The following is a 20,192-nucleotide window of genomic DNA, read 5'->3' as shown; positions in this document are numbered from 1 at the left end:
ATCAAAATATAAGGCCATCAAATATAAATATTAATTCTCCACACACCTCGCATACATAAATACCCGGACAGCAAAGAAATGAGAACAAATTACTACAGAAACTCCCAGAAATAGAAAGAACATCATATTTGTCATTTCTTATATATCACTTTAGGACTGTAGCATTTCATCCGATTTAATATTTCAGTGTTTTACTTGCTTTAATAATTTTATGTTATTTATTCAATTTATATTCATTTTTTGGACCAAGTCCACCACACCATCACATTAATTGAAAATCATTAGATTATACAAAAGGAATGGCGAGTGTGTGACCATCAACATCAAAATTTGCATAATAATTAAAATAATAATAATAACAACGTAATGTGGAGCGTTGTGGCCCAGTGGATTAGTCTTCGGACTTTGAAACACAGGATTGTGGGTTCGAATCCCAGCCATGGCGCAATTTCCTTCGACAAGAAATTTATCCACATTGTGCTGCACTCGACCCAGGTGAGGTGAATGTGTACCCGGTATGATTTATTCCTTGAACGCTTTAGCGCCTATTAATATGGCGGCTCAGCTACAGCCGGGGTAATTATATGATACCAAGTATCAAAGCGCAGTTGAGTATATGCACATAGTATATGTGCATATACTATGCACATATAAATGGACATTTATATGTCCATATAAATGGACATATTATTAGGTGATCTGTCAACTGACAGATCACCTCTTGTGTTTCTACGAATTTTCTTTTTTATTTATTTTTATTATTTATTTTTCTTTTTCCACCCTTTTCTTGTTCCACCAAAATCAGAAAAACTGTTCTATCAATTTTCATCAAATTATTATCAATTATGCACAGTTATAATGCGATGTGTACGAAACAAGTTCAACGTCAAATGGTCATCGTGACGTCATCTACGCGCCATTTTGTAAAATCACATTATCAACAATATCTTCATCATCAATCATCAAAAATGAACAATATTAACATGAAATTAACTTCAGATCATGGGTCAACTGTCCATGTGATCAAACGTCATTAACACGTCACGACGCGCATGTACGCGCGCGTCAAAATTTTAAAATGCTCAAAATCACTTTTTGATCAAAGTAGAGTACGAATCAGGTCATTTGAAGCATTTCAAGAATTTGCGCGCTCACACGTTTTCGCGCGCGTTCACGCGCGTAATGTCGTTACGCAATGTAGAATCGCCGTTTCTTTTACGTCAATGCATTTTTTCTGAAATTGTCAATAATTTGATACCTTGACCGACCTTTTACGACAAGTAATAAAAGAATTAGCCTCCGTCAAAGTTTGCATTACGCGCGCAAGCGCGCATTGAAAATAGGCCAAATATGTGCAAAAACATGTCTTTACAAAATTCAATATAACTCTTCAGATAGTCCGTTGACCCCTATATTTTCTTTTATATTCGGATAGAGTATGAATTGTAGATGTGATTTCATGTGACATTTGACCCTAAATTTTATCATCACGTCATCAAAATGGCGTCGGAACTAAAATTTTCCATTTTTGTTTTATGACGTTTTAATTATTTTGCAAATATGACTATAACTCCGTAATTCTTGATCATTTTTCGCCCAGATTTCGACATATTGTAGCTGAGCTGATACTCTTACTAAATATTCAATAAAATTTTCATTTATATTAATTATTCATCCTCAAAATTTAGAATTTATAGAGGCATATCACAATGCCAATTTTCACTGTCATAAGTCAATTTAAGATAATATTCCTTCTTTGAACTAAGAGAGTACGGGGCGCTGTGTAGTCTAATGGAAAGCACACCTGCCTTGCAATGCGAAGGTCCTTGGTTCGAAACTCACTTGACAATGTTCTTTTTTTTGCTAATGTATTTGTGTGTAACGTCTATTAAATACTGATTTTTCTCAAAATTTGATTCTACATTCATGGATTTCGGCAACATTATTTTAACTATTTCGTGTAGTCACTTGCGAAATTGCATTTGGCATTCTCTAATACAACAAGATCGTTCACACAACGTAATATTTTGTCTTTCAGCTGCTGTATTTAATATGTTCTTTTGTTAATAAAAGTCTGTTTTTAATGATGATGATTATATTGATGTGCATTGCCATGGATATAATGATCAAATATTACATCGTGATCATGAGAATGACAGACAGATCACCTAATTCGTCCCCAAGACGAATTAAAATTCTAGTTATTATTATTATTATGACGCTATAGAGTGCTATCTATCCATAAACAATCTATTCTGAGACATTTTTACTATTTTCTTATAAATATATACCCAACCAAACAATAAAATTTTGATTTTTTTTTTTCCTTTCAATTTTGATTGAATTTTCAGCATTATCTAAACACTTGTTTACTGATTTTTTTAACAAATCTATTTGCTGTTGGGTAGGAATAAGTCATAATTAGAAATAAATTAATATACCACATAAAAAAACACATTCTGAAAAAAATTCAGAAGACCAAAGTCTGTCTCACACACTGTTTTCATGAGTTTTACACTTCAAGTGAATCAAGGTGAAGAAGAGGTAGGGAGCATTTCACGAACCAAGTAACCTGTGATTTTCACTGACTATTGTTATAAGTTACTATAAATCTTTGCATGTGATTGGCTCAAAGCAATTGAGAATATGAAAATCCCTGACTATTTGCTTCATGACACACTCTACAGATGATTTAGAGGCGTAGCGTTGCACTCTTATTGGCTGAAGACCATTTCATTGAGCTGTTCGTAAGTTACGCATAACTTTAAACAAGTGGAATGCCTCTGGCCGTCTCACCTGCATCACGCGATTCAATATAGCAGCAGTGCTGATTTTGAAAACTACTATAACTCGCACAAGATGTTCAGTGATACTTGGTTACTCTTATTTCCACGTTTTATGAACTAGACCCATACACTTATAGAGATATGATGGTAATTCAACAAATACCCCCAACGTGGCCAAAGTTCATTGACCTTACATGACCTTTGACCTTGATCATGTGACCTGAAACTCGCACAGGATGTTCAGTGATACTTGATTACTCTTATGTCCAAGTTTCAAGAGAAAGATTCATCAACTTTCCAAGTTATGATGGTAATTCAACAGATACCCCCATTATGGCCAAAGTTCATTGACCTTTGACCTTGGTCATGTGACCTAAAATGCGCAAAGGATGTTCAGTGATACTTCATTACTCTTATGTCCAAGTTTTATGAACTAGACCAACACACTTTCAAAGTTATGGCGGTAATTCAACAAATACCCCAATTTGACCAAAGTTCATTGACCCTAAATGACCTTTGACCTTGATCATGTGACCTGAAACTTGCACAGGATGTTCAGTAATACTTGATTACTATTATGTCCAAGTTTCATGAATCAGATCCATAAACTTTTAAAGTTATGATGGTAAATCTACAGATACCCCCAATTCGGCCAAAGTTCATTGACCCTAAATGACCATTGACCTTGGTCATGTGACGTGAAACTCATGCAGGATGTTCAGTGATACTTGATTAACCTTGTGTATAAGTTTCATGAACTAGGTCCATATATTTTCTAAGTTATGATGACATTTCAAAAACTTAACCTTAGGTTAAGATTTTGATGTTGATTCCCCCAACATGGTCTAAGTTCATTGACCCTAAATGACCATTGACCATGGTCATGTGACATGAAACTCAGGCAGGATGTTCAGTAATACTTGATTAACCTTATGGCCAAGTTTCATGAACTAGGTCCATATACTTTCTAAGTTATGCTGTCATTTCAAAAACTTAACCTCAGGTTAAGATTTGGTGTTGACGCCGCCGCCGCCGCCGCCGTCGGAAAAGCGGCGCCTATAGTCTCACTCTGCTATGCAGGTGAGACAAAAACGACTGGTGACCCTCTCTTATGGAAAGTGACACAACCCAAGTTACCATTGGTGTTAATTTTGCTCTCAAAATGGGTCACCAGTCGTACATTAAGTCGTTCACAAATTACAAACAGCTTTGTGAAACACCAACCTGGTCTCCAAGACCTAGAAGATTTTCAAAAGATTTTCACTGACTTTTGTTACAAGCTACCTCAAATCCTTGCATCTGATTGGTCAGCACAAACAAGTCAGTGTAAAGCCCTCATAAATGATGAAGGTTTATGTTATTAGCTCAGTCTACACTCTGGTTGGCCTGGTCTCCGAGACCGAGGGAGTTTTCAAGTTTTGCCAGCTCTATCAGACAAGCTTCCCTCCTTGCCTTGATCTTAGCAAGCACACGTTCTCGTTCCCTTATGTACTGCCGTAATCCGGTCTGTAATTGCCAGTAATCAAAGAGCAAGAGAGAAAATTTTAAGTAAGCAATGTTCTCAAGATTTGACAGCTTAAAGGGGAAGGTGACCCCAACAATAAATTGGTTTAATGAAAGCTTAAAATTAATTAAAAAAATATACTGTTGAAGATTTGATAAAAACCCATCAAAGATTAACAGAGTTATGAACTTTTAAAATTTTATTTTGTGACATCACAGATGAACTGCTCCTCCAAATGTCCTGTAATATACATTTTTTGAAAATATAAATTTCTCAAAAAATTGGTGATTTATTTTTTTGTGGTGGACATATTGTCTCGCATATACTTTCATACCCCAATCTGTAAGAAAAATATCTTTATTCAACATGTTGATATGTTCCAATGATACATTGGAATATATGGAATCTATAATACATGTACATATACATGGAAAATTATTTCAATCAGGGGAGCGTTTCATCAAGATTTTTGTCCGACAAGTTGTCAGATCTGACATCTTTCCTTGATTTTGATTGGCTGTGAGGCACTTTTACTATGGTAACTGTCGGATAAAACAGGACTTGTCGGATAAAACGTCCGACAAGTCCTTTCATGCAACGCTCCCCCGGTGTCTGATGAAAATAAAATATATTCATATTTGGGTTTTTTTTATATAAAATCTATAACAAGACAGAAAATAGGCTGAAAATTCGAGATTATATTTGTCTGCTCTGCAGCTTTAAGATATCTAAGAGCCTCTGATTTGGGGAACTTAAAACACCATCAGGAGAGGGCGCTAGATATCTAAGACTTCAATTTTTGAATTTTCAGAGAATCAGTGATTAAACAATTTTGTTGTAAGATTGGAATGTGAGGTGAGTATTATTCACATTATTGACTCTTTGTAACACCAAACCTTGCGAAGGGCTTTAATGCCAAGATCAGAACACAAATCCATGTGTTTTTGTATTATGTTGTCTACAAATTGCTTTGTCTTGAAACCTCTGTTACATGTGAAGGATGAGGAATAAAAATACATGTATGTATTAACCCTTGAGTGAGCTAGTTTTCTCAATAAATATACCGTGGGGTGGAGGACCCCTCTTAATCTCAAAGACGCAAATCTGATGGTGTGGTGTGATTTATTTTTCAATTATGCATATTTTTTTTTCAAATTAGCTAATTACTTATTCCTAACACATATTTATGCATCTTGGGGATATTTTCGTAATTTCAATGGAAACAAGGAGAAAAACACATAAAAACTTAGCAATAATGACAAATAATGTTTCTCAAACGTGAAATAACCAATTTTGATGTATTATCATGTGTATAGCAAAATTTGCATAAACTATAAATGATAATGATAATAATAATTATAACATTTGTAGGTTGCTTAAGATTCTAAGCGCTCAGTTTTCTGCCTATCAACTATAAATTATTGGGGAAAATAAAAATGTAGTCTTAATAAATTAAAAGCAAAATTTAAAGAAACAAACAAAACGAAACCCAAAGATGTGCACATCCATATAGAACAACCCACAGCTGATATCTAAACATTAAAAAGGTCTATATGCAAATTTACCATTGTACTTAAAAATAATTTATGTTCTAAAATTTTTAATTTATTTGTTTCATTTTATCCTGTTTTTTGTTTATGTAAATCAATGTTTCTAAACTTTGCTCAGTTTATCTCAGAAAAATATGGAAGCATCAACCAAGTGCATTTCCAATTCCTGAGCAAGATTCCTTGCATATAATACCCCCTAGGTGTGCATGTATGTCCGTTATGTACAAATGTTGTGTCAAAACGTACGTAAGATTTCTGAGAAACTGAAATTCCCAGCAGCTGCGATGCAATCACCCAAAACACTGAGGGGGTAGGAGCCTCCCAGCCCCCCCCCCCCCCCCCAATTGTAGTTAGGGTTCATGGATGCATTTTGCAATTTCATATAATTTATCTTGGTTGGGATCCATTAATCTGGTTGGGATCCAAACCAAACTAAAAAATATTGCATATTTTTTCATTATTGTTATAAAACGATTTCTCAATGGAATGGACTAAATATTCCAGTATTTGACCTTTGTTTTAAGAAATGAAATTCAGGGGAGCGTTTCATCAATATTTTCATCCGACAAGTTGTCAGATCTGACATCTTTCCATGATTTTAAATTGGCAGAGAGGCATTGTTCCTATGGTAACTGTCGGATAAAATGGGACTTGTCGGATAAAACGTCTGACAAGTACTTTCATGAAACGCCCCCCAGAAGACCTATGTTCAAAGGGCCTTCTTTGGAGACAAACCCAAACATTACAGAGGGAGGGCCCCAATATCCTAAAATGTCACTACATTTCTATGTTATACCCGATTGACACCTGCACGCACTTTTGCCCCGCATCGAATGCGTGCCAGTGTGTGTCAATGCGCACCATTTAATGGCACGCATAGTTCACGCATGGTGTGCACTCATGAACTATTCGTAACATATTGCCCCACCATGTTTGCGCTCCATTCAACATTGCCTAACGGCAATCATGTTTCAGATATCTTCCAAACTAGTTTGTGTGTTTGGTTCGTGTTAATTAATTAGATAATCACTAGCTGAAGATGCTCAGTACCGAAGCAGCTAATTCAGAGCAAAGAAAGTGATGGCTGCAGGATTTATAGTCCACCAACAGCAGAGAAGTATTTTTAAGGAGCAGGAACAGGTGAAGGGTAGGAAGAGAAAAGCAAGGATGTGCTGGGTGAGAGACACTGACTGTCAGGACACCACATCCATGGACATTTTAATCATTTGTTGACAGAATTACATAGAGAGGATTACAAGAGCTCCAGAAACTATTTGAGGATCACGCCTGATGTCTTTGAAGAGTTGGTAGAGAAGTTGACACCGCGTCTTGAGAAGAAAACAACATTTATGAGAGAACCATTAGAGTAGGACTAAAACTTGCAGTCACTCTGCGATTCTTGGCAACTTGAAATTTGCATGCAACATTACAGTATAGCTTATGAGTGGAGAAAAGCACAATTGCCAGATTTATTCCAGAAGTATGCAAGGTAATAATCAAAGTGTCCAAGGAAGAAGTCCTTAAATGTCCCAAAACTGAAAGGAAGTGGCCGTGAATTTCAGTTCAAAATGGAACTACCATAATTGTCTGGGCGCTGTTGGTGGAAAGCATGTGGCGATTAGGAAGCCACCAAAAGCTGGGTCCTTATTTTACAACTATATAGGATTCCACAGCATCGTCCTTATGACAGTTTGTTGCAGACGCGGAATACAAATTCCTGTATGTGGATGTTGGAGCAAAGGTCCTCAGATGGAGGAACATGGAAGCACTGCTCCTTGCATGAGGCAGTAGATGACGGAAAAGTAGGACTCCCTCTACCAGGTTCAAATTTATCGTTTATTAAAGTACTCATTCTGTTCCTGGTTACAAAAAATGCTTAAAACGTCCAGTTTTCACATTAGAATATCAAAAAATTTTAGCTCGCGCTTTGCGCTTGCATTATTCGATTGGTGAGATATGTATCCTATTCATGAGGCACTTAGTGCAGTCTTAACAAGTTCCTTTTCTGGTCAGCAAATATAAAACCTAAATATATGTCGTATCAATCAGAAATCACTTCAAAAAGAAACTTTGCCAACTTAATTTCTACAAACACAACTTCTTGACATGGATGATAATCTCATGGTGAAAATATCTGTTTGCAACGAAATGCCCATTTTGATATATAAGTGCTCTTTTTGGCATTGCCCCCCCCTACGAAAATATGTTCCGCCCCCATTAAATAACCAGGAAAAAAATCCAGATTACCTGTACTAACGATGATCACACGGTCTGCATGCTCAACCTCTGCGTGAAGTAGGCTATGCACGATCCTGTCGTGAACTGCATGCCACTACCCTGGGGGGTGTGCCTACTATTTTTTGCGCCAAGAAATTTCTATTTCGACGCAACATAGTGGCACGACTAGCTTGCGCATACAATGTAGTTCACAAATTTGTAATGCATGCCAAAAATTTCCACTATGTTGAAAATTTTGGGACGCATTTCACGCACCTATCCTCAAGCTGGCATGCATAGTTTGCGCATTGGCCCGCATGAGTGCGTGCCAATGTGCAACAATACGGGAACCACAACGTGTGAAAGTGTCAACCGGGCCCTGATTGGAAAGTGAGATGAAACTCCCAATTTCATTCACATTATTGAATCTTTCCCAAGGCTTCTGGCTTTAAAAAGTGGTAATTCAACTACAGAAAGGCTGACTATAAATAAAACTCATATCAGGCTAAACCAGGCATACACACAATTCTATGAATGGTGTTAAACTAAAATTTGTTATACTCACTAAATCTGGTGGTTCTTCCTCTTTTGGCTTGGGTCTCCTCATTCTAAAAAAAAAAGAAATTATAAAGAAAAACATATCAATTATATTTAATACCAAATGCCCAATATCAGGGAGGTGGTTTAAATCTAACCCATTGTCAATGTACATTTTATGCATAAAATGAAAGGAACATAATAGGCGTTAATACAAAATGCATAAATCAGTGTTTCTCTTTGTTTTAAAGTGATTAAAAACCTCATTAAGACAATACATACATGTATGTACAGTTTTCCTGGTTTCTCACTTACAGTGAGATCGGTCGTGCTACTGGTTTAATTCCTATTCTTCCCTGAGCCTGGGATTCATCTTTCTTTTCTGTAATTTTCAATCACGGGTTGCATAATTTCACAAAAAGTCACAACAATAACTCCGCTATGAATTCCACACACTAATCGAATAACTAATTCAACCCTTGATTTAACACTATACTCTTCCCTAAACCAAACCATATATCTGGCGTTAGACCCTATTGCAACGCCAACCCTAACCCTACATCTTAGACGAAATGATGCCCTAAGTATTTGTCGCAGGAGCTAATGTCGTGTCACCACTGCCTTACATCTTGACCACTGAAAGATAATGGAGAAGTGATAGGTTGGGCAATCACCTTCCATCATTGCTACATGTAATTATTTGCTTGCTATCAATTCAACTTACAGATGGCACTGGATAATGGTGTCTGACACTGCCTTCTTCAGCATACTGATCTCATACTGATACTGTACGACTGGATTGGCACTTCCCTTACGTCCAACACCTGAAACCAAATACAGACGTATAAAAGAATCAATCGAGGCGCTCAAGCCACTCCAATATATTAGACTAGATATCTTAGGAGTCTCTGGACTCTGAATTGATTGATTGACCGATCGATTGATTGATTGATAATGGTGTCTGACTCCGCCTTTTTTTGCATACTGATCTCATACTGATACTGTATGACTGGATTGGCACTTCCAACACCTGAAACCATAACACTGACAAATTAAAGATGCAATTGAGGCGCTCAAGCTACTCCAATAATAATAATTGTCAGTTCTTGTATAGCGCATAACACATTATGAATAACGTCTCTATGCGCTTCCAAAGGACTTGGATATTATTCCTGCGAGGTACCCATTCACCTCACCTGGGTCGAGTGCAGCCCAATGTGGATAAATTTCTTGCTGATGGAAACTACGCCATGGCTGGGATTTGAACCCACGACCCTCTGTTTCAAAGTCCGGAGACTAATCCGCTGGGACACAACGCTCCACATGTATATTACATTAGATCACTTGGGAGTCTGAGAATTATGTTCACCTTGTAATATGCTTATTATGTGCTTGGAGAGTGTACGCTCTTTGTGGGCCACATACTATTACGTGTTCTTCATATTTTATGTTGAGAAGTGTCGCACTACGTGTTCATCATAACCTTACTACACAAATAGCACTTGGAATACTAAAATCTTGAGAATATGGACAACAGATTTGGTATTCAGCAAAACTAGTTGGGACTTTCCCTGAGATTTATTAGGGCTCAGAACGAATATTAGTTTGAAATGATGGCTGAAGCCCAGCGCACACTACACAATCTTCTGCGATCATTTTCTTTCTTTTTTTAATTGTACTTCCTGTAGCATTTGATGTGAACATTCCAAACTATAAAATCTTAGCAATCAAAGTTCTAGATAGTGGTATGAATACTAAATGAAATCCCATTCTATTTCACGTCCCATTGAGGAATAAAAGCACTTTCATTACCAAATGCTGTCATCAGCTGCAATTTGAAGCCAATTTGGACTTTACTCCAACCACAAAGCATGCAGTAAAGTGGAATTTTTCTTATTTTTAATATTCCCAGCATTGTGATGATCTTCAAATATGATCAGTTCACTTCTTTAAAGTCTCCCATTTAATGCAAAGTGTGATTTGTTCAAGTATCTGGTCGTAGCGGGATCATACCCTATGCGACAGGCTATACAGTAGAGAGTGAATGAGGGTGATTTGGATGAAACTTTTAATGATGAAAGCAAAGACTGCTTTAGAAAAGCATAGATCTGTTGAGGTGTTAGAAGATGATTAATCAATCACAATTAATGTATCGTAATTAATGAGAGTCAAAGAATGAAATATATGCTGAATATTGTGTGATTTGCCGGTGAATTTTTGTTTGGGACACGGTGTGTAAAAATCAGGTTCGAACACACAGTAAGGACGTAGAAATCAAGTGATTAAAAATAACTACAAAACAAAACTTGAAAGATTTACCTTCAAGAAGCAGCTCCAGATCTTCAATTTCCTGCTTTATCATCAGAGCCGTCCTGTTCCAAGAATATTTACTGTACATCACAAAAGAAAGAATGTAATTATTGTGGTATAACCGGTGTGTTGGCTCAGTTGGTAGAGCGTCCGTCTCACAACCGGGAGGTCAGGCGTTCAAACCCCGGCCGCGTCAGACCAGAAGACGTATAAAGATGGGAGTTGCTGCTACCCTGTTTGGCGTTCAACAATCAAAGGGATAGAGCCTCGTCGATCTGGCTCTACACAGCGGCTGCCGGGTCCACGATCAATTGGGCATAACAAATTTTCGGAGTATATCATTTCTGATGTCTATTTCAAACAATAAAATATGGATTTTCATTTTTTTTCATACAGGCAGAGCCTAGATATCAGCCAGATTTCACATAGGTGGGTTTTTTTTATCCATGGTATAAGACCATGGTTTATGCAAATTTCAGCACAATTACGAGAGCGTTTTTTTCCCTTTGTATTCTTACCATTGATCATGCAGCAGCTGACCATTCAGGGAGTATATCCTGTCATCCTTGGAAGTGCCTGGGCGACTTTTAGGCCGGGGTCCATCCACGTCTTTCATGTATGAAGGGAGGTTCTTTTCCTGGAAATGGAGGACATTCAATAAGCAGACGTTTTTACTTTTTAAGTTCAATCCATTCAAATTCCAACATAAAATGATGTATGATCTTTTATACAGTGCGTCCCACAAAAAACGAAACCGAGATTTATCAATAATTTATCATAACTTAATCACAAATACAATAGACAAATGACCTACCATTGTAAAGCTTAGAATCTCCTCTTTCATCTGGAATTACTTAGATCATTTTTCATTCACGCATGAGTGAGCAAAAACAATTTGAAGAGGGGATAACGAAAAGTCATTTGGCGGGCTGTATCTGGGTTTCAAAACGAAAACCACATTTCTAAAAAGTTCAATATCTGCTCTTTAATTTGATACCTCAATTACAGAAAATGGTCAAAAAATAAGAAAGTTCTGGTTATTTGAAATAAGGCTTGAATTTCAATAATTTCATAAAATGAAGAGGTTTTACAGGCTAGCGTTCAAACTCACTCGACACTCCGTTTTGTTGAAGATCAGCCATGCACTTAGTCTTTTGTTAACCGTGCGATAGCTTCTGTGGGAAACCGGTGAAAACAAGTTTATTTAATGAAATTATGGAAATACAAGCATTGTTTCGAGGGAACATAACTTTTTTACTTCTGGACCATTTTTTGTGATTAAGGTATCAAATGAAAGAGCAGATATTGAACTTTTTAGGCATGTGATTTTCTTTTTGAAATTCAGATACCCCCCGCCAAATGAGTTTTTGGTATCCTTTATTCAAATTGTTTTTGCTCACTCATGCGTGAATGAGAAATAATCTAAGTAATATCAGATGAAAGAAGAGATTCTAAGCTTTACATTGATAGGTCATTTGTATATTGTATTTATGATTAAGTTATGATAAATCATCGCTAAATCTCGGTTTCGTTTATTCTGGGACGCACTGTATATAAGAAACTGTTATGTAGTACATAAAATGAATTTAGGACTTCTCTAGAAGCTAAGCCTGTGACTAGGGCCGTTTGGTCAACAAAATTATCTTTTATTTGCAATGTGAATGATATAAGAGAGTACAAGGTATAAAAAAACCCATTAAGCTACAAAATATAGAACATGGAACAATAAACATATTGCATAGGATTAAAGGGATGGTCCAGGCTGGAAATATTTATATCTCAATAAATAGAAAAAAATTCAGAGAGCAAAATGCTGAAAATTTGATCAAAATCGGATAACAAATAACAAATTATCGAACTTTAAAGATTTGCATTATTCCGGTGAAACAGTTCTGGGCATGTCTTTCTGAATATTCATTATGTGGGCTGATGATGTCATATCCCCACTTGTTCTTTTGTATTTTATTATATGAAATTAGGTTTATTCAAACATTTTCTACCAAGAACTAAAACACTTGGATTGACAACTGATTAAGTGCATTAGTTATTTATTGCCGCATCTTTTTTCATCATAATGGAGACACACCATTTACACATGTATGAAAAAATGAAACATTTACGATTTCATGTACATGTAATAACATAAGAAAAAGGAAAGTGGGGATGTGACATCATCAGCCCACCTAATGAATATTCATGAAAATGTGCATATAACTGTTGTACACAAAATATTGATAAATTTTAAAATTCAATAACTTCGTTATTTGTTATCCGATTTCGATGAAATTTTCAGCATTTTGGTTTGTGAATTTTACTCTATTTATTTAGATATAAATATTTTAAGCCCGGACCATCCCTTTAAATTTCTAAGTTTACTGGAAAACAGGGGAAAAAAATCATTGAATCTAAGAAGAATATGGAATTCACTATTCCAAAGATGAAAGATTATCTACACCATAACTATCTACAATATATGAATAAACTTACAACATCATAATGGAATAACTTTCTTGGATCCTGTATGCAAAGGAAACAGAAAAATATACAGAATTAAAAATCCAATATATTTATTTTAACAGAATGCAGAATGCCATTCACATTTGCAATGTACACTTAAAATATATCTGTGGAAAGAATACAATAGTGTATCTCAAATGAACACCTTGAAGGGTTGGAGGTGATCAAGTGATTTTAATTGATCCAGTTAAACCTGAACTTGTCAAAAGTAAAATGAGATTGAAAGTTTTCACATAATATCAATACTTTAAAATACTAATAAATAGTAAATTTCTGGGCATCCTCTTATTTAATTAACTGAAATAAAGAAGGAAAAAGGGGCTGTGCAGTAAATCTCTGATGTAATGCAAGTAAATAACATAATCTAATTTTGTATTTATTTTTATTATTAAAATGGATTATTTTGCAGAGTGTCATTTTGATGCACCAAATTTTGTCAAATACTGAAAATTATTTGATATACATGTATCCATTAATAAATGTTTATGAGTTACCGGTATCTCTAGCAGATCATTTTCACAATTTATTATAAACATAAAATGTGCAATGATATGTATCTGAGTAGAGTAAGAAATGAAGAAGCTGCTGCAGGCAGGGATATACATGTAAGGGACACCCCCTCTTTTTTAGAATTACCCATGGAACGAACATATTTATAGAGTGAATATCATAGAAAATTAATTTGCTTTTTGCTCCTCTCTCTTACCAGATGCAACTACAATGTATATGGATAAATATATCAAGATGTATGCTTACAAATGGTTTTGGCTGAGGAGGAGGTGGCTTATGCGGCATGACTTCTGATGATTCTTGAGGTGGAGGTACGACAGGCAAGGCTTCAGTTTCACCCAGCAGTGAAGGCAAGAACATCACACAGCTGTCTCCATCTACCCCTATCCTGTTCATTAAAAATATAATTATACTTGAATTTATTTTATTCATGAAGATATCAATGCTTTAACATATTGTAAGCACTCTACATTTAAATGCAGCATACATGTTTATGTAATTCCCCACACTTTGGCAGAACAGCAGTTGAGAACTTCTGTGTTGCAAGAAATAAACTCCTGTCAGATACCACCTTATCTCACTTCATTTTCCTTCTATGTATCAATATCACTATTAATTCAATGCATTCATACCTGTTTTACCAAGTAAACACTCATTGCACTTGAGTTTTGGGGGATATCCCTGTTGGACATCTTCATAATCATTTTCATTCAAGTAAGTTATCACCATGTATTCGAAAAATTCATATTTTCCTTTTGTTTTCAGAAGGTCTCTTGTAATTCTTCATGATTATTTTTGGTTGTTTGTTTTTCACTTGTTTGTTTGTTCATTTCATCTATACATTTATTTATATTTGTATTTTTATTAATCTTTCTCATTCTATTTTCATGGGGGGGGGTCAAGGAATATAACAAAATGAGCGTAATGAATGGCACAATGGAGGGAAAGCATGGCCCTCCCGCCAAGTTCTATTATAGCGATGTCTGGTGATTTTGTCCTGAAACAGGTTTCGTCATGTAATGTATCAATATTGGAATCCACCATGCACTCACCACTCTGTTGGTAGACCAGGTGTTATCCATGGTGAAAGGGCTGAAATACCCTGAGGCAAACTGTTCCTACTCTCCTCCCTCGCTAAACCATCATCTGAAAACATTCTTCTTGAGTCCTTTCCAAGCACACTTTCATGATGGCCTGCAGTATCTTCATGTCCATGACCTTTGAAATCTACCCTACCATGATAAGTTCTCGATACATGCCTATGGGGAGGTTCTGTTAATGAAGAATGGTGAGGACAGGAATCTGTTTCCTCAAACGCCAAGAACTGCGTTGGCACAGGGACGTAACTAGGTCTATTATTGGCATCGTTTACTCCCTCCTCTTTAGACTTAGATGTCCGAAAGTATTGCTTTTCTCCAGGAACGACTGCCGATACGGGCCTCCTCTCTGTGTTTCCACTGGAAGAAACAAGCAACGACCTTGAAGACTTGGTATGAGATGTCTTGGCACTCTGCGTTCTGCGTCTGATGTTTGGGCTGGGGGAACGGTTTTTGTTGGTTTTCTCTAGTTTAGGAGGAGAAGGTTCAAATAAGAGTTGTGCATTCCCAAGTTGTTTTCCCGAAGTAGCGAGTTGAGGGGCGTGTCCAGTTGGTGGTTTCTTTGACCCTAGACAAAAAAGAGATAAAGACAATATGACCTGGGTGAGGTAAAGTTCCTCTTTAGAAAATGTAGAAGAGCACAGAAAAGGCAGCAAAATGTACTTTGAATATATGCTATGAACACTGATAAAAGTAGGCAAGTTTCATAAAAGGATTTGTCTTTGCAAGGACCATCTTTGGTACACCCAGCTCCACATCTGGACAAGAAAATATTTTCAAGCATTTTACATGTATGCGATACAATATTTCATATATTGTTTAGAAGTAGTGTAGGACAGTATCAGAAATAAAAGGTTTAAGATTGGGAATGGATGAAAGGCCTTCATTGCTGATAACTGCATGATAATAAAAACATTTAAGCGTTTACTACATTGACATTGAAACATAATTTCTAAGCACTTTACAGATACAATGAACATCTTTAATACCCAATTGGCCTATTGACCATACACATTTCTGTGACAAATGCAAATGTGTTTAATAAATGTATACAACAGAATCCAAAATTTGTCACAAAGAATCGCTACTCTAGGCCTATGGCTATGGAACTGATCTTTATTTCAACTTCAAGCATCACATTTGCTCTAGGAATCCCCAAAACAATGGAGGGATCACCCAAGTCAGAGAGAGATCTGCAAATAATTCATGGCATTGATGATGTGAATAGAGACCTATTCTTCACATCAGCTACCACTCAAGCAATGCACGGCCATCCATTAAAGCTGTTTTAAGGACGTTCCACAGTTATGTTTGTGCGCATTATGATCTGCGCATATTTTACACTCTGCGCGCTGACGTCACAATGAATGAACAGGTGATTGATTAGCTGTGGGTATGAACTGAATTTTCTCATCATCTGCACTCTAACTGCAGATCCGATGCGTTAGTTTATGAAGCTAAAAAACTTTAATTATTCCATGGACCATTTAAAAAAACATCTCTACAATTTTAAAATACTTTACTCTGCAGTGCTGCCAAAAATCACAAATATGACCCCAAGTTTAAATAAATGGTAGAGTGGTTTTGATTTTTTCTTCTCATAGATACAAAGCATTTGGCGCATTTTTGGTGTTTTAAAAAGCACATTTGCTCTAATGAAAATGCTGATAGTTTGAAAACAAGCACATGAAGCCCTATTTTTTAATGTTTGCACCTCTTGGGTATACCTTCCTCTACAACTTTGCAAATTTTGGTGAAAATGACATGGATTTTGAATAAAGTGCAGCATTTATTGTACTTTTGTAGTTTGTTATTGAAATTTCACTTTTTTGAGATTGGGTTTTTGTTATGTTTTACGCCATTTTTAAGAACTCACAGTGCTGTTTGACTTAAAATTGCAAACAAATAGCACTATAAATAGATTCTCCATTCTAACGATACACTTATTAACTCTCTTGCGAAATTTGATGACTTTTTCATGTATTTTGACTGAGTAATAGAGGTTTAAACTCATTGTAGTGATCTTGCGAGGTCTAAAAATGCCAAATTCTTTTGAATGCGCAATCCGTAAGAACATTCATTCGGGTGAACTTTGAAGCTCCATAGCAAAAAATCAAGCACATGGACCTATGTTAATTTTTGCATATTTCGAATATTCAGGTTCTAAAGTATCTATGTGCAAAGTTTGGTGAAAATGACATGGATTTCATTTTAACTGTGGAACGTCCTTAAAGGAGTAGACTGTGAGTGTAAGACAGAAAACTTTAAGTGTCAGAGTGGTCAATGGCTAAAATTCTTTGCTATTTGAACTTGCGTGCTGTCGCCAAGCAAAAGACAATAAAATCAAGATGGCGACGTAAACACGGTGGCAAGTTTTCCCCGTCTTTTCATAACATTTTTCTTGTTTTTTTATGAATTCTTGTTTAAAAATGAAATCGATTTACATGATTTAGGGCTAGATCTTTTAGAAGGAAAGTAGAAATCTTGGGGGCGAAAGTTTCAGGTTTTTTGGCGGTACATGGAGATGAATGGGAAGGAATTCCTGGCTCCGTGGAGAGTAAGCATACGTTAGTAAATGATTTTTACTCTCTAGGAGCCTCCTGGCTACCCCCTCCCACCTAGCCTCCAGGCTACTCCCACAGCCCCCCCCCCCCTCCCCCGGAGGTCGTATCATATGTAGGGCTGAGTTGAAGCCGGCGGTCACACTTAAACCAATGAACATTATTATAACATCATGTGTGAGCATTATATGCATTAATTGTGAGTACCAGCTGGCTGTAGTGTAGAGTTACAGATAAATGCCAGTTGTGGACGTGGTGAGAACAATTTCAAAATTAGATCTAACAACGTTCACTTTCATGACTTTACTCTTGACTTTAGAGTTTAGACATTGCTAGATGTTCAGACGTGCAGACTTCAATTAAAGTTCAAACAGAATGCAATCAAATTACCACCTACCTCGGGCGAAGTTTATGCAGGTTCCACTCCACTACGCTCCACCTACCCAAACTTCGTGACGGTGAACTCGATCGGATATTCCGAGTGACAAAGGTGGGATCAAAAAGTGGTTTATTGTAAAAATTAAAGAAAAAAATATAACGAGAAAGAAAAATAAGGGTGAATAGCAAGAAATTAAGCTATTTTTCTTTCTCGTTATTATTTTTTTTTTTTAATTTTTACAATAAACCAGTTTTTGATCCCACCTTTGTCTCTCGGAATATCCGATCGAGTTCACCGTCACAAAGTTCGGGTAGGCCTAGGTGGAGCGTAGCCGTAGACCGTAGACTAGTGTAGTGACGCAGCGGTAGTGTCGTGAAGTGGAGCCTGCACGAACTTCGCCCAAGGTAATTACCACCCAAATATCTGTAGACCTATACCGTATGTATAACTGTAAAATATGTGCCAAAGGGACCTGGAACTTGAAAGTAAATCTGTAATTGCTGACAAATCAGCGAAACAGGCATCAATAGCAATCGCACTAGTGCACTTTCGCACCACACGAAATACGAGGCGCACTCCCTAGCTTCAGCCCGGGCTGGGCCGGCTGCGGGGAAAGGGGAAGTTGCGCTCGCGCTCTCGGACTCGGTGATGCTACCGATCCAAAAGCGCACTAGTACTAGAAAAGTTCACTTAATTAAGATATAAGAACGTAAAAATGACCCTAAGTATGTCATTAATGTTGTAATACACCACACTCTCTTACCAGAAGGGGGCAGAGTGGTAAATTTCGTTGTCATGCTGGTAACTCAGGACGCCATTCCAGCAAGCTCAGTAACGATAACCTAAATATTGGTCCCTCCTCTCAATTTTAATTGCTCTAGCGCCATCTCCTGTCTACCGTACCGTATCGGTCTGACAGTCCATTGCCTCAGTCTGCTTGCCCCAAAGAAAAAATGCGGGGGGAAATGAGAGGCACTGGGTTTTAAAATTTTTCTTGTCGCCTTTTGGCTTTAGCTTTCACAATTTTGCTTTTCATGGGAGATGTTGAAGGCACGTTTCGCCCTTTATCTTTGATTTTCTTTTTCCCTTCCTTTTTTTTCCTTCTCACTTTTCGCGCCCACCGAATGCAAAGTCATGCTTTCCCATCCGGATTTCCTTTCTTCTTCTTTCTATCTTGCACTAGATTTCCTAGAAGTGGAAGGAGATGATAATTCATCCTCATCAGAGAGCCCTGTGCTATATTGTAAAGGCTATAGCGTCTTTCGGGTTCCCTTTCCCTCAAATTCTTTTCTTCCCCTTCCCCGTGGTCCCTCATTTTGTTTCTCTTCCTGTCTGACTTTTGCTTGACTTTCTCTATTTACTCTTACTTTACTATTTACTCTTCCATTCTTCATTTATGCCTAAATTATTTTGTTTTACTCCCCCCGATCTAATCTTCTCTTTCTTTCTCTCTCTCTCTCTTCCCTGAGTTCTTTCTATCTCCTCCCGTTTCTCTTTTCCTCCTTTCTTCTCGTTTATTCCTCCAGCTCATTGGCTTTTTAAAGTTTTTCTTTTTTTGGAAGGGGGGGGGGCGGGGCAAAGCACCCTTGCCATTATGAATCTGCGGCTGAATTATAACATTACTTATATGCGTATATTTGCTTTTATTTCTTATAAACATCATTTATAAAAACAAAAGGACCTTGTAACTTTTGATTGCCTTTGAATACTCATTGATGTCTTAATTGATAAATCAATGTAATTTTTGGCACATAAAGTTGCTAGTAGTCCATGAGTGGAGAAATATTCCTGCCAAATTATTTTGCTAAAACTTGTTTCTACCAACAACAAAAATTTAATGTATCAAAGAACGTTGAGCCACAAAGTGCCCCCTCCTCATTTGCACACTAGTGGGGACATTCCATGACATTCGTGACCCTGAAATAGGAGGACTGTAAATCGCGAGTAAATCTTCATTTCTTATTCATCATATTCAATGTACTAATTAAAAGGTCTAGAATGTCATTTTGTAATAATCAAAATTTGAAAATACATAATGTACTTGTGCATCACCATCATTATCATCGGCATCATTGTCACCATTAACATAATCATCATCACTGACATCGTCATCATCTCCGTTATTGTCAGCATCATCATCGCCACCATCATCATTGCCATCAATCATCATCATCACATGATCACCATACCACATCATCATCATCATCAATGTGGAGCGTTGTGG

The 20,192-nt window shown here is 36.8% G+C and overlaps 1 protein-coding gene across 1 annotated transcript; it reads right to left on the bottom strand.

Moving 5' to 3' along the window:
• Positions 1-776: 776 nt before the first annotated feature.
• LOC129269042 (uncharacterized) lies at positions 777-18,834 on the bottom strand. Its single transcript, XM_054906492.2, has 9 exons — positions 18,732-18,834; positions 14,984-15,596; positions 14,178-14,319; positions 13,392-13,421; positions 11,423-11,541; positions 10,914-10,984; positions 9,319-9,418; positions 8,623-8,665; positions 777-4,292 (listed from the first exon to the last, which is right to left on the bottom strand). Exons 1-9 carry the CDS (start codon positions 18,763-18,765, stop codon positions 4,152-4,154), a joined length of 1,293 nt encoding a protein of 430 aa, XP_054762467.2. The 5' UTR covers positions 18,766-18,834; the 3' UTR covers positions 777-4,151.
• Between the last annotated feature and the right edge of the window lie 1,358 nt (positions 18,835-20,192).

Source organism: Lytechinus pictus, chromosome 10 (genome assembly GCF_037042905.1).
Source record: "Lytechinus pictus isolate F3 Inbred chromosome 10, Lp3.0, whole genome shotgun sequence".
In the NCBI taxonomy this organism is placed as follows: domain Eukaryota; kingdom Metazoa; phylum Echinodermata; class Echinoidea; order Temnopleuroida; family Toxopneustidae; genus Lytechinus; species Lytechinus pictus.
The sequence above is the reverse complement of the archived record's forward strand: the minus strand, read 5'-3'. Positions and strand labels throughout refer to the sequence as shown.

Bases quoted from the DNA above. Each gene is read 5' to 3' on its own strand.
- LOC129269042 (XM_054906492.2), bottom strand. From the start codon at position 18,765: ATGACAACGAAATTTACCACTCTGCCCCCTTCTG. The intron at 15,597-18,731 runs GTAAGAGAGTGT...TTTTTTGTCTAG, and splicing joins TACCACTCTGCCCCCTTCTG to GGTCAAAGAAACCACCAACT. The intron at 9,419-10,913 runs GTAAATCTTTCA...ATTTGGTTTCAG, and splicing joins TCTGGAGCTGCTTCTTGAAG to GTGTTGGACGTAAGGGAAGT.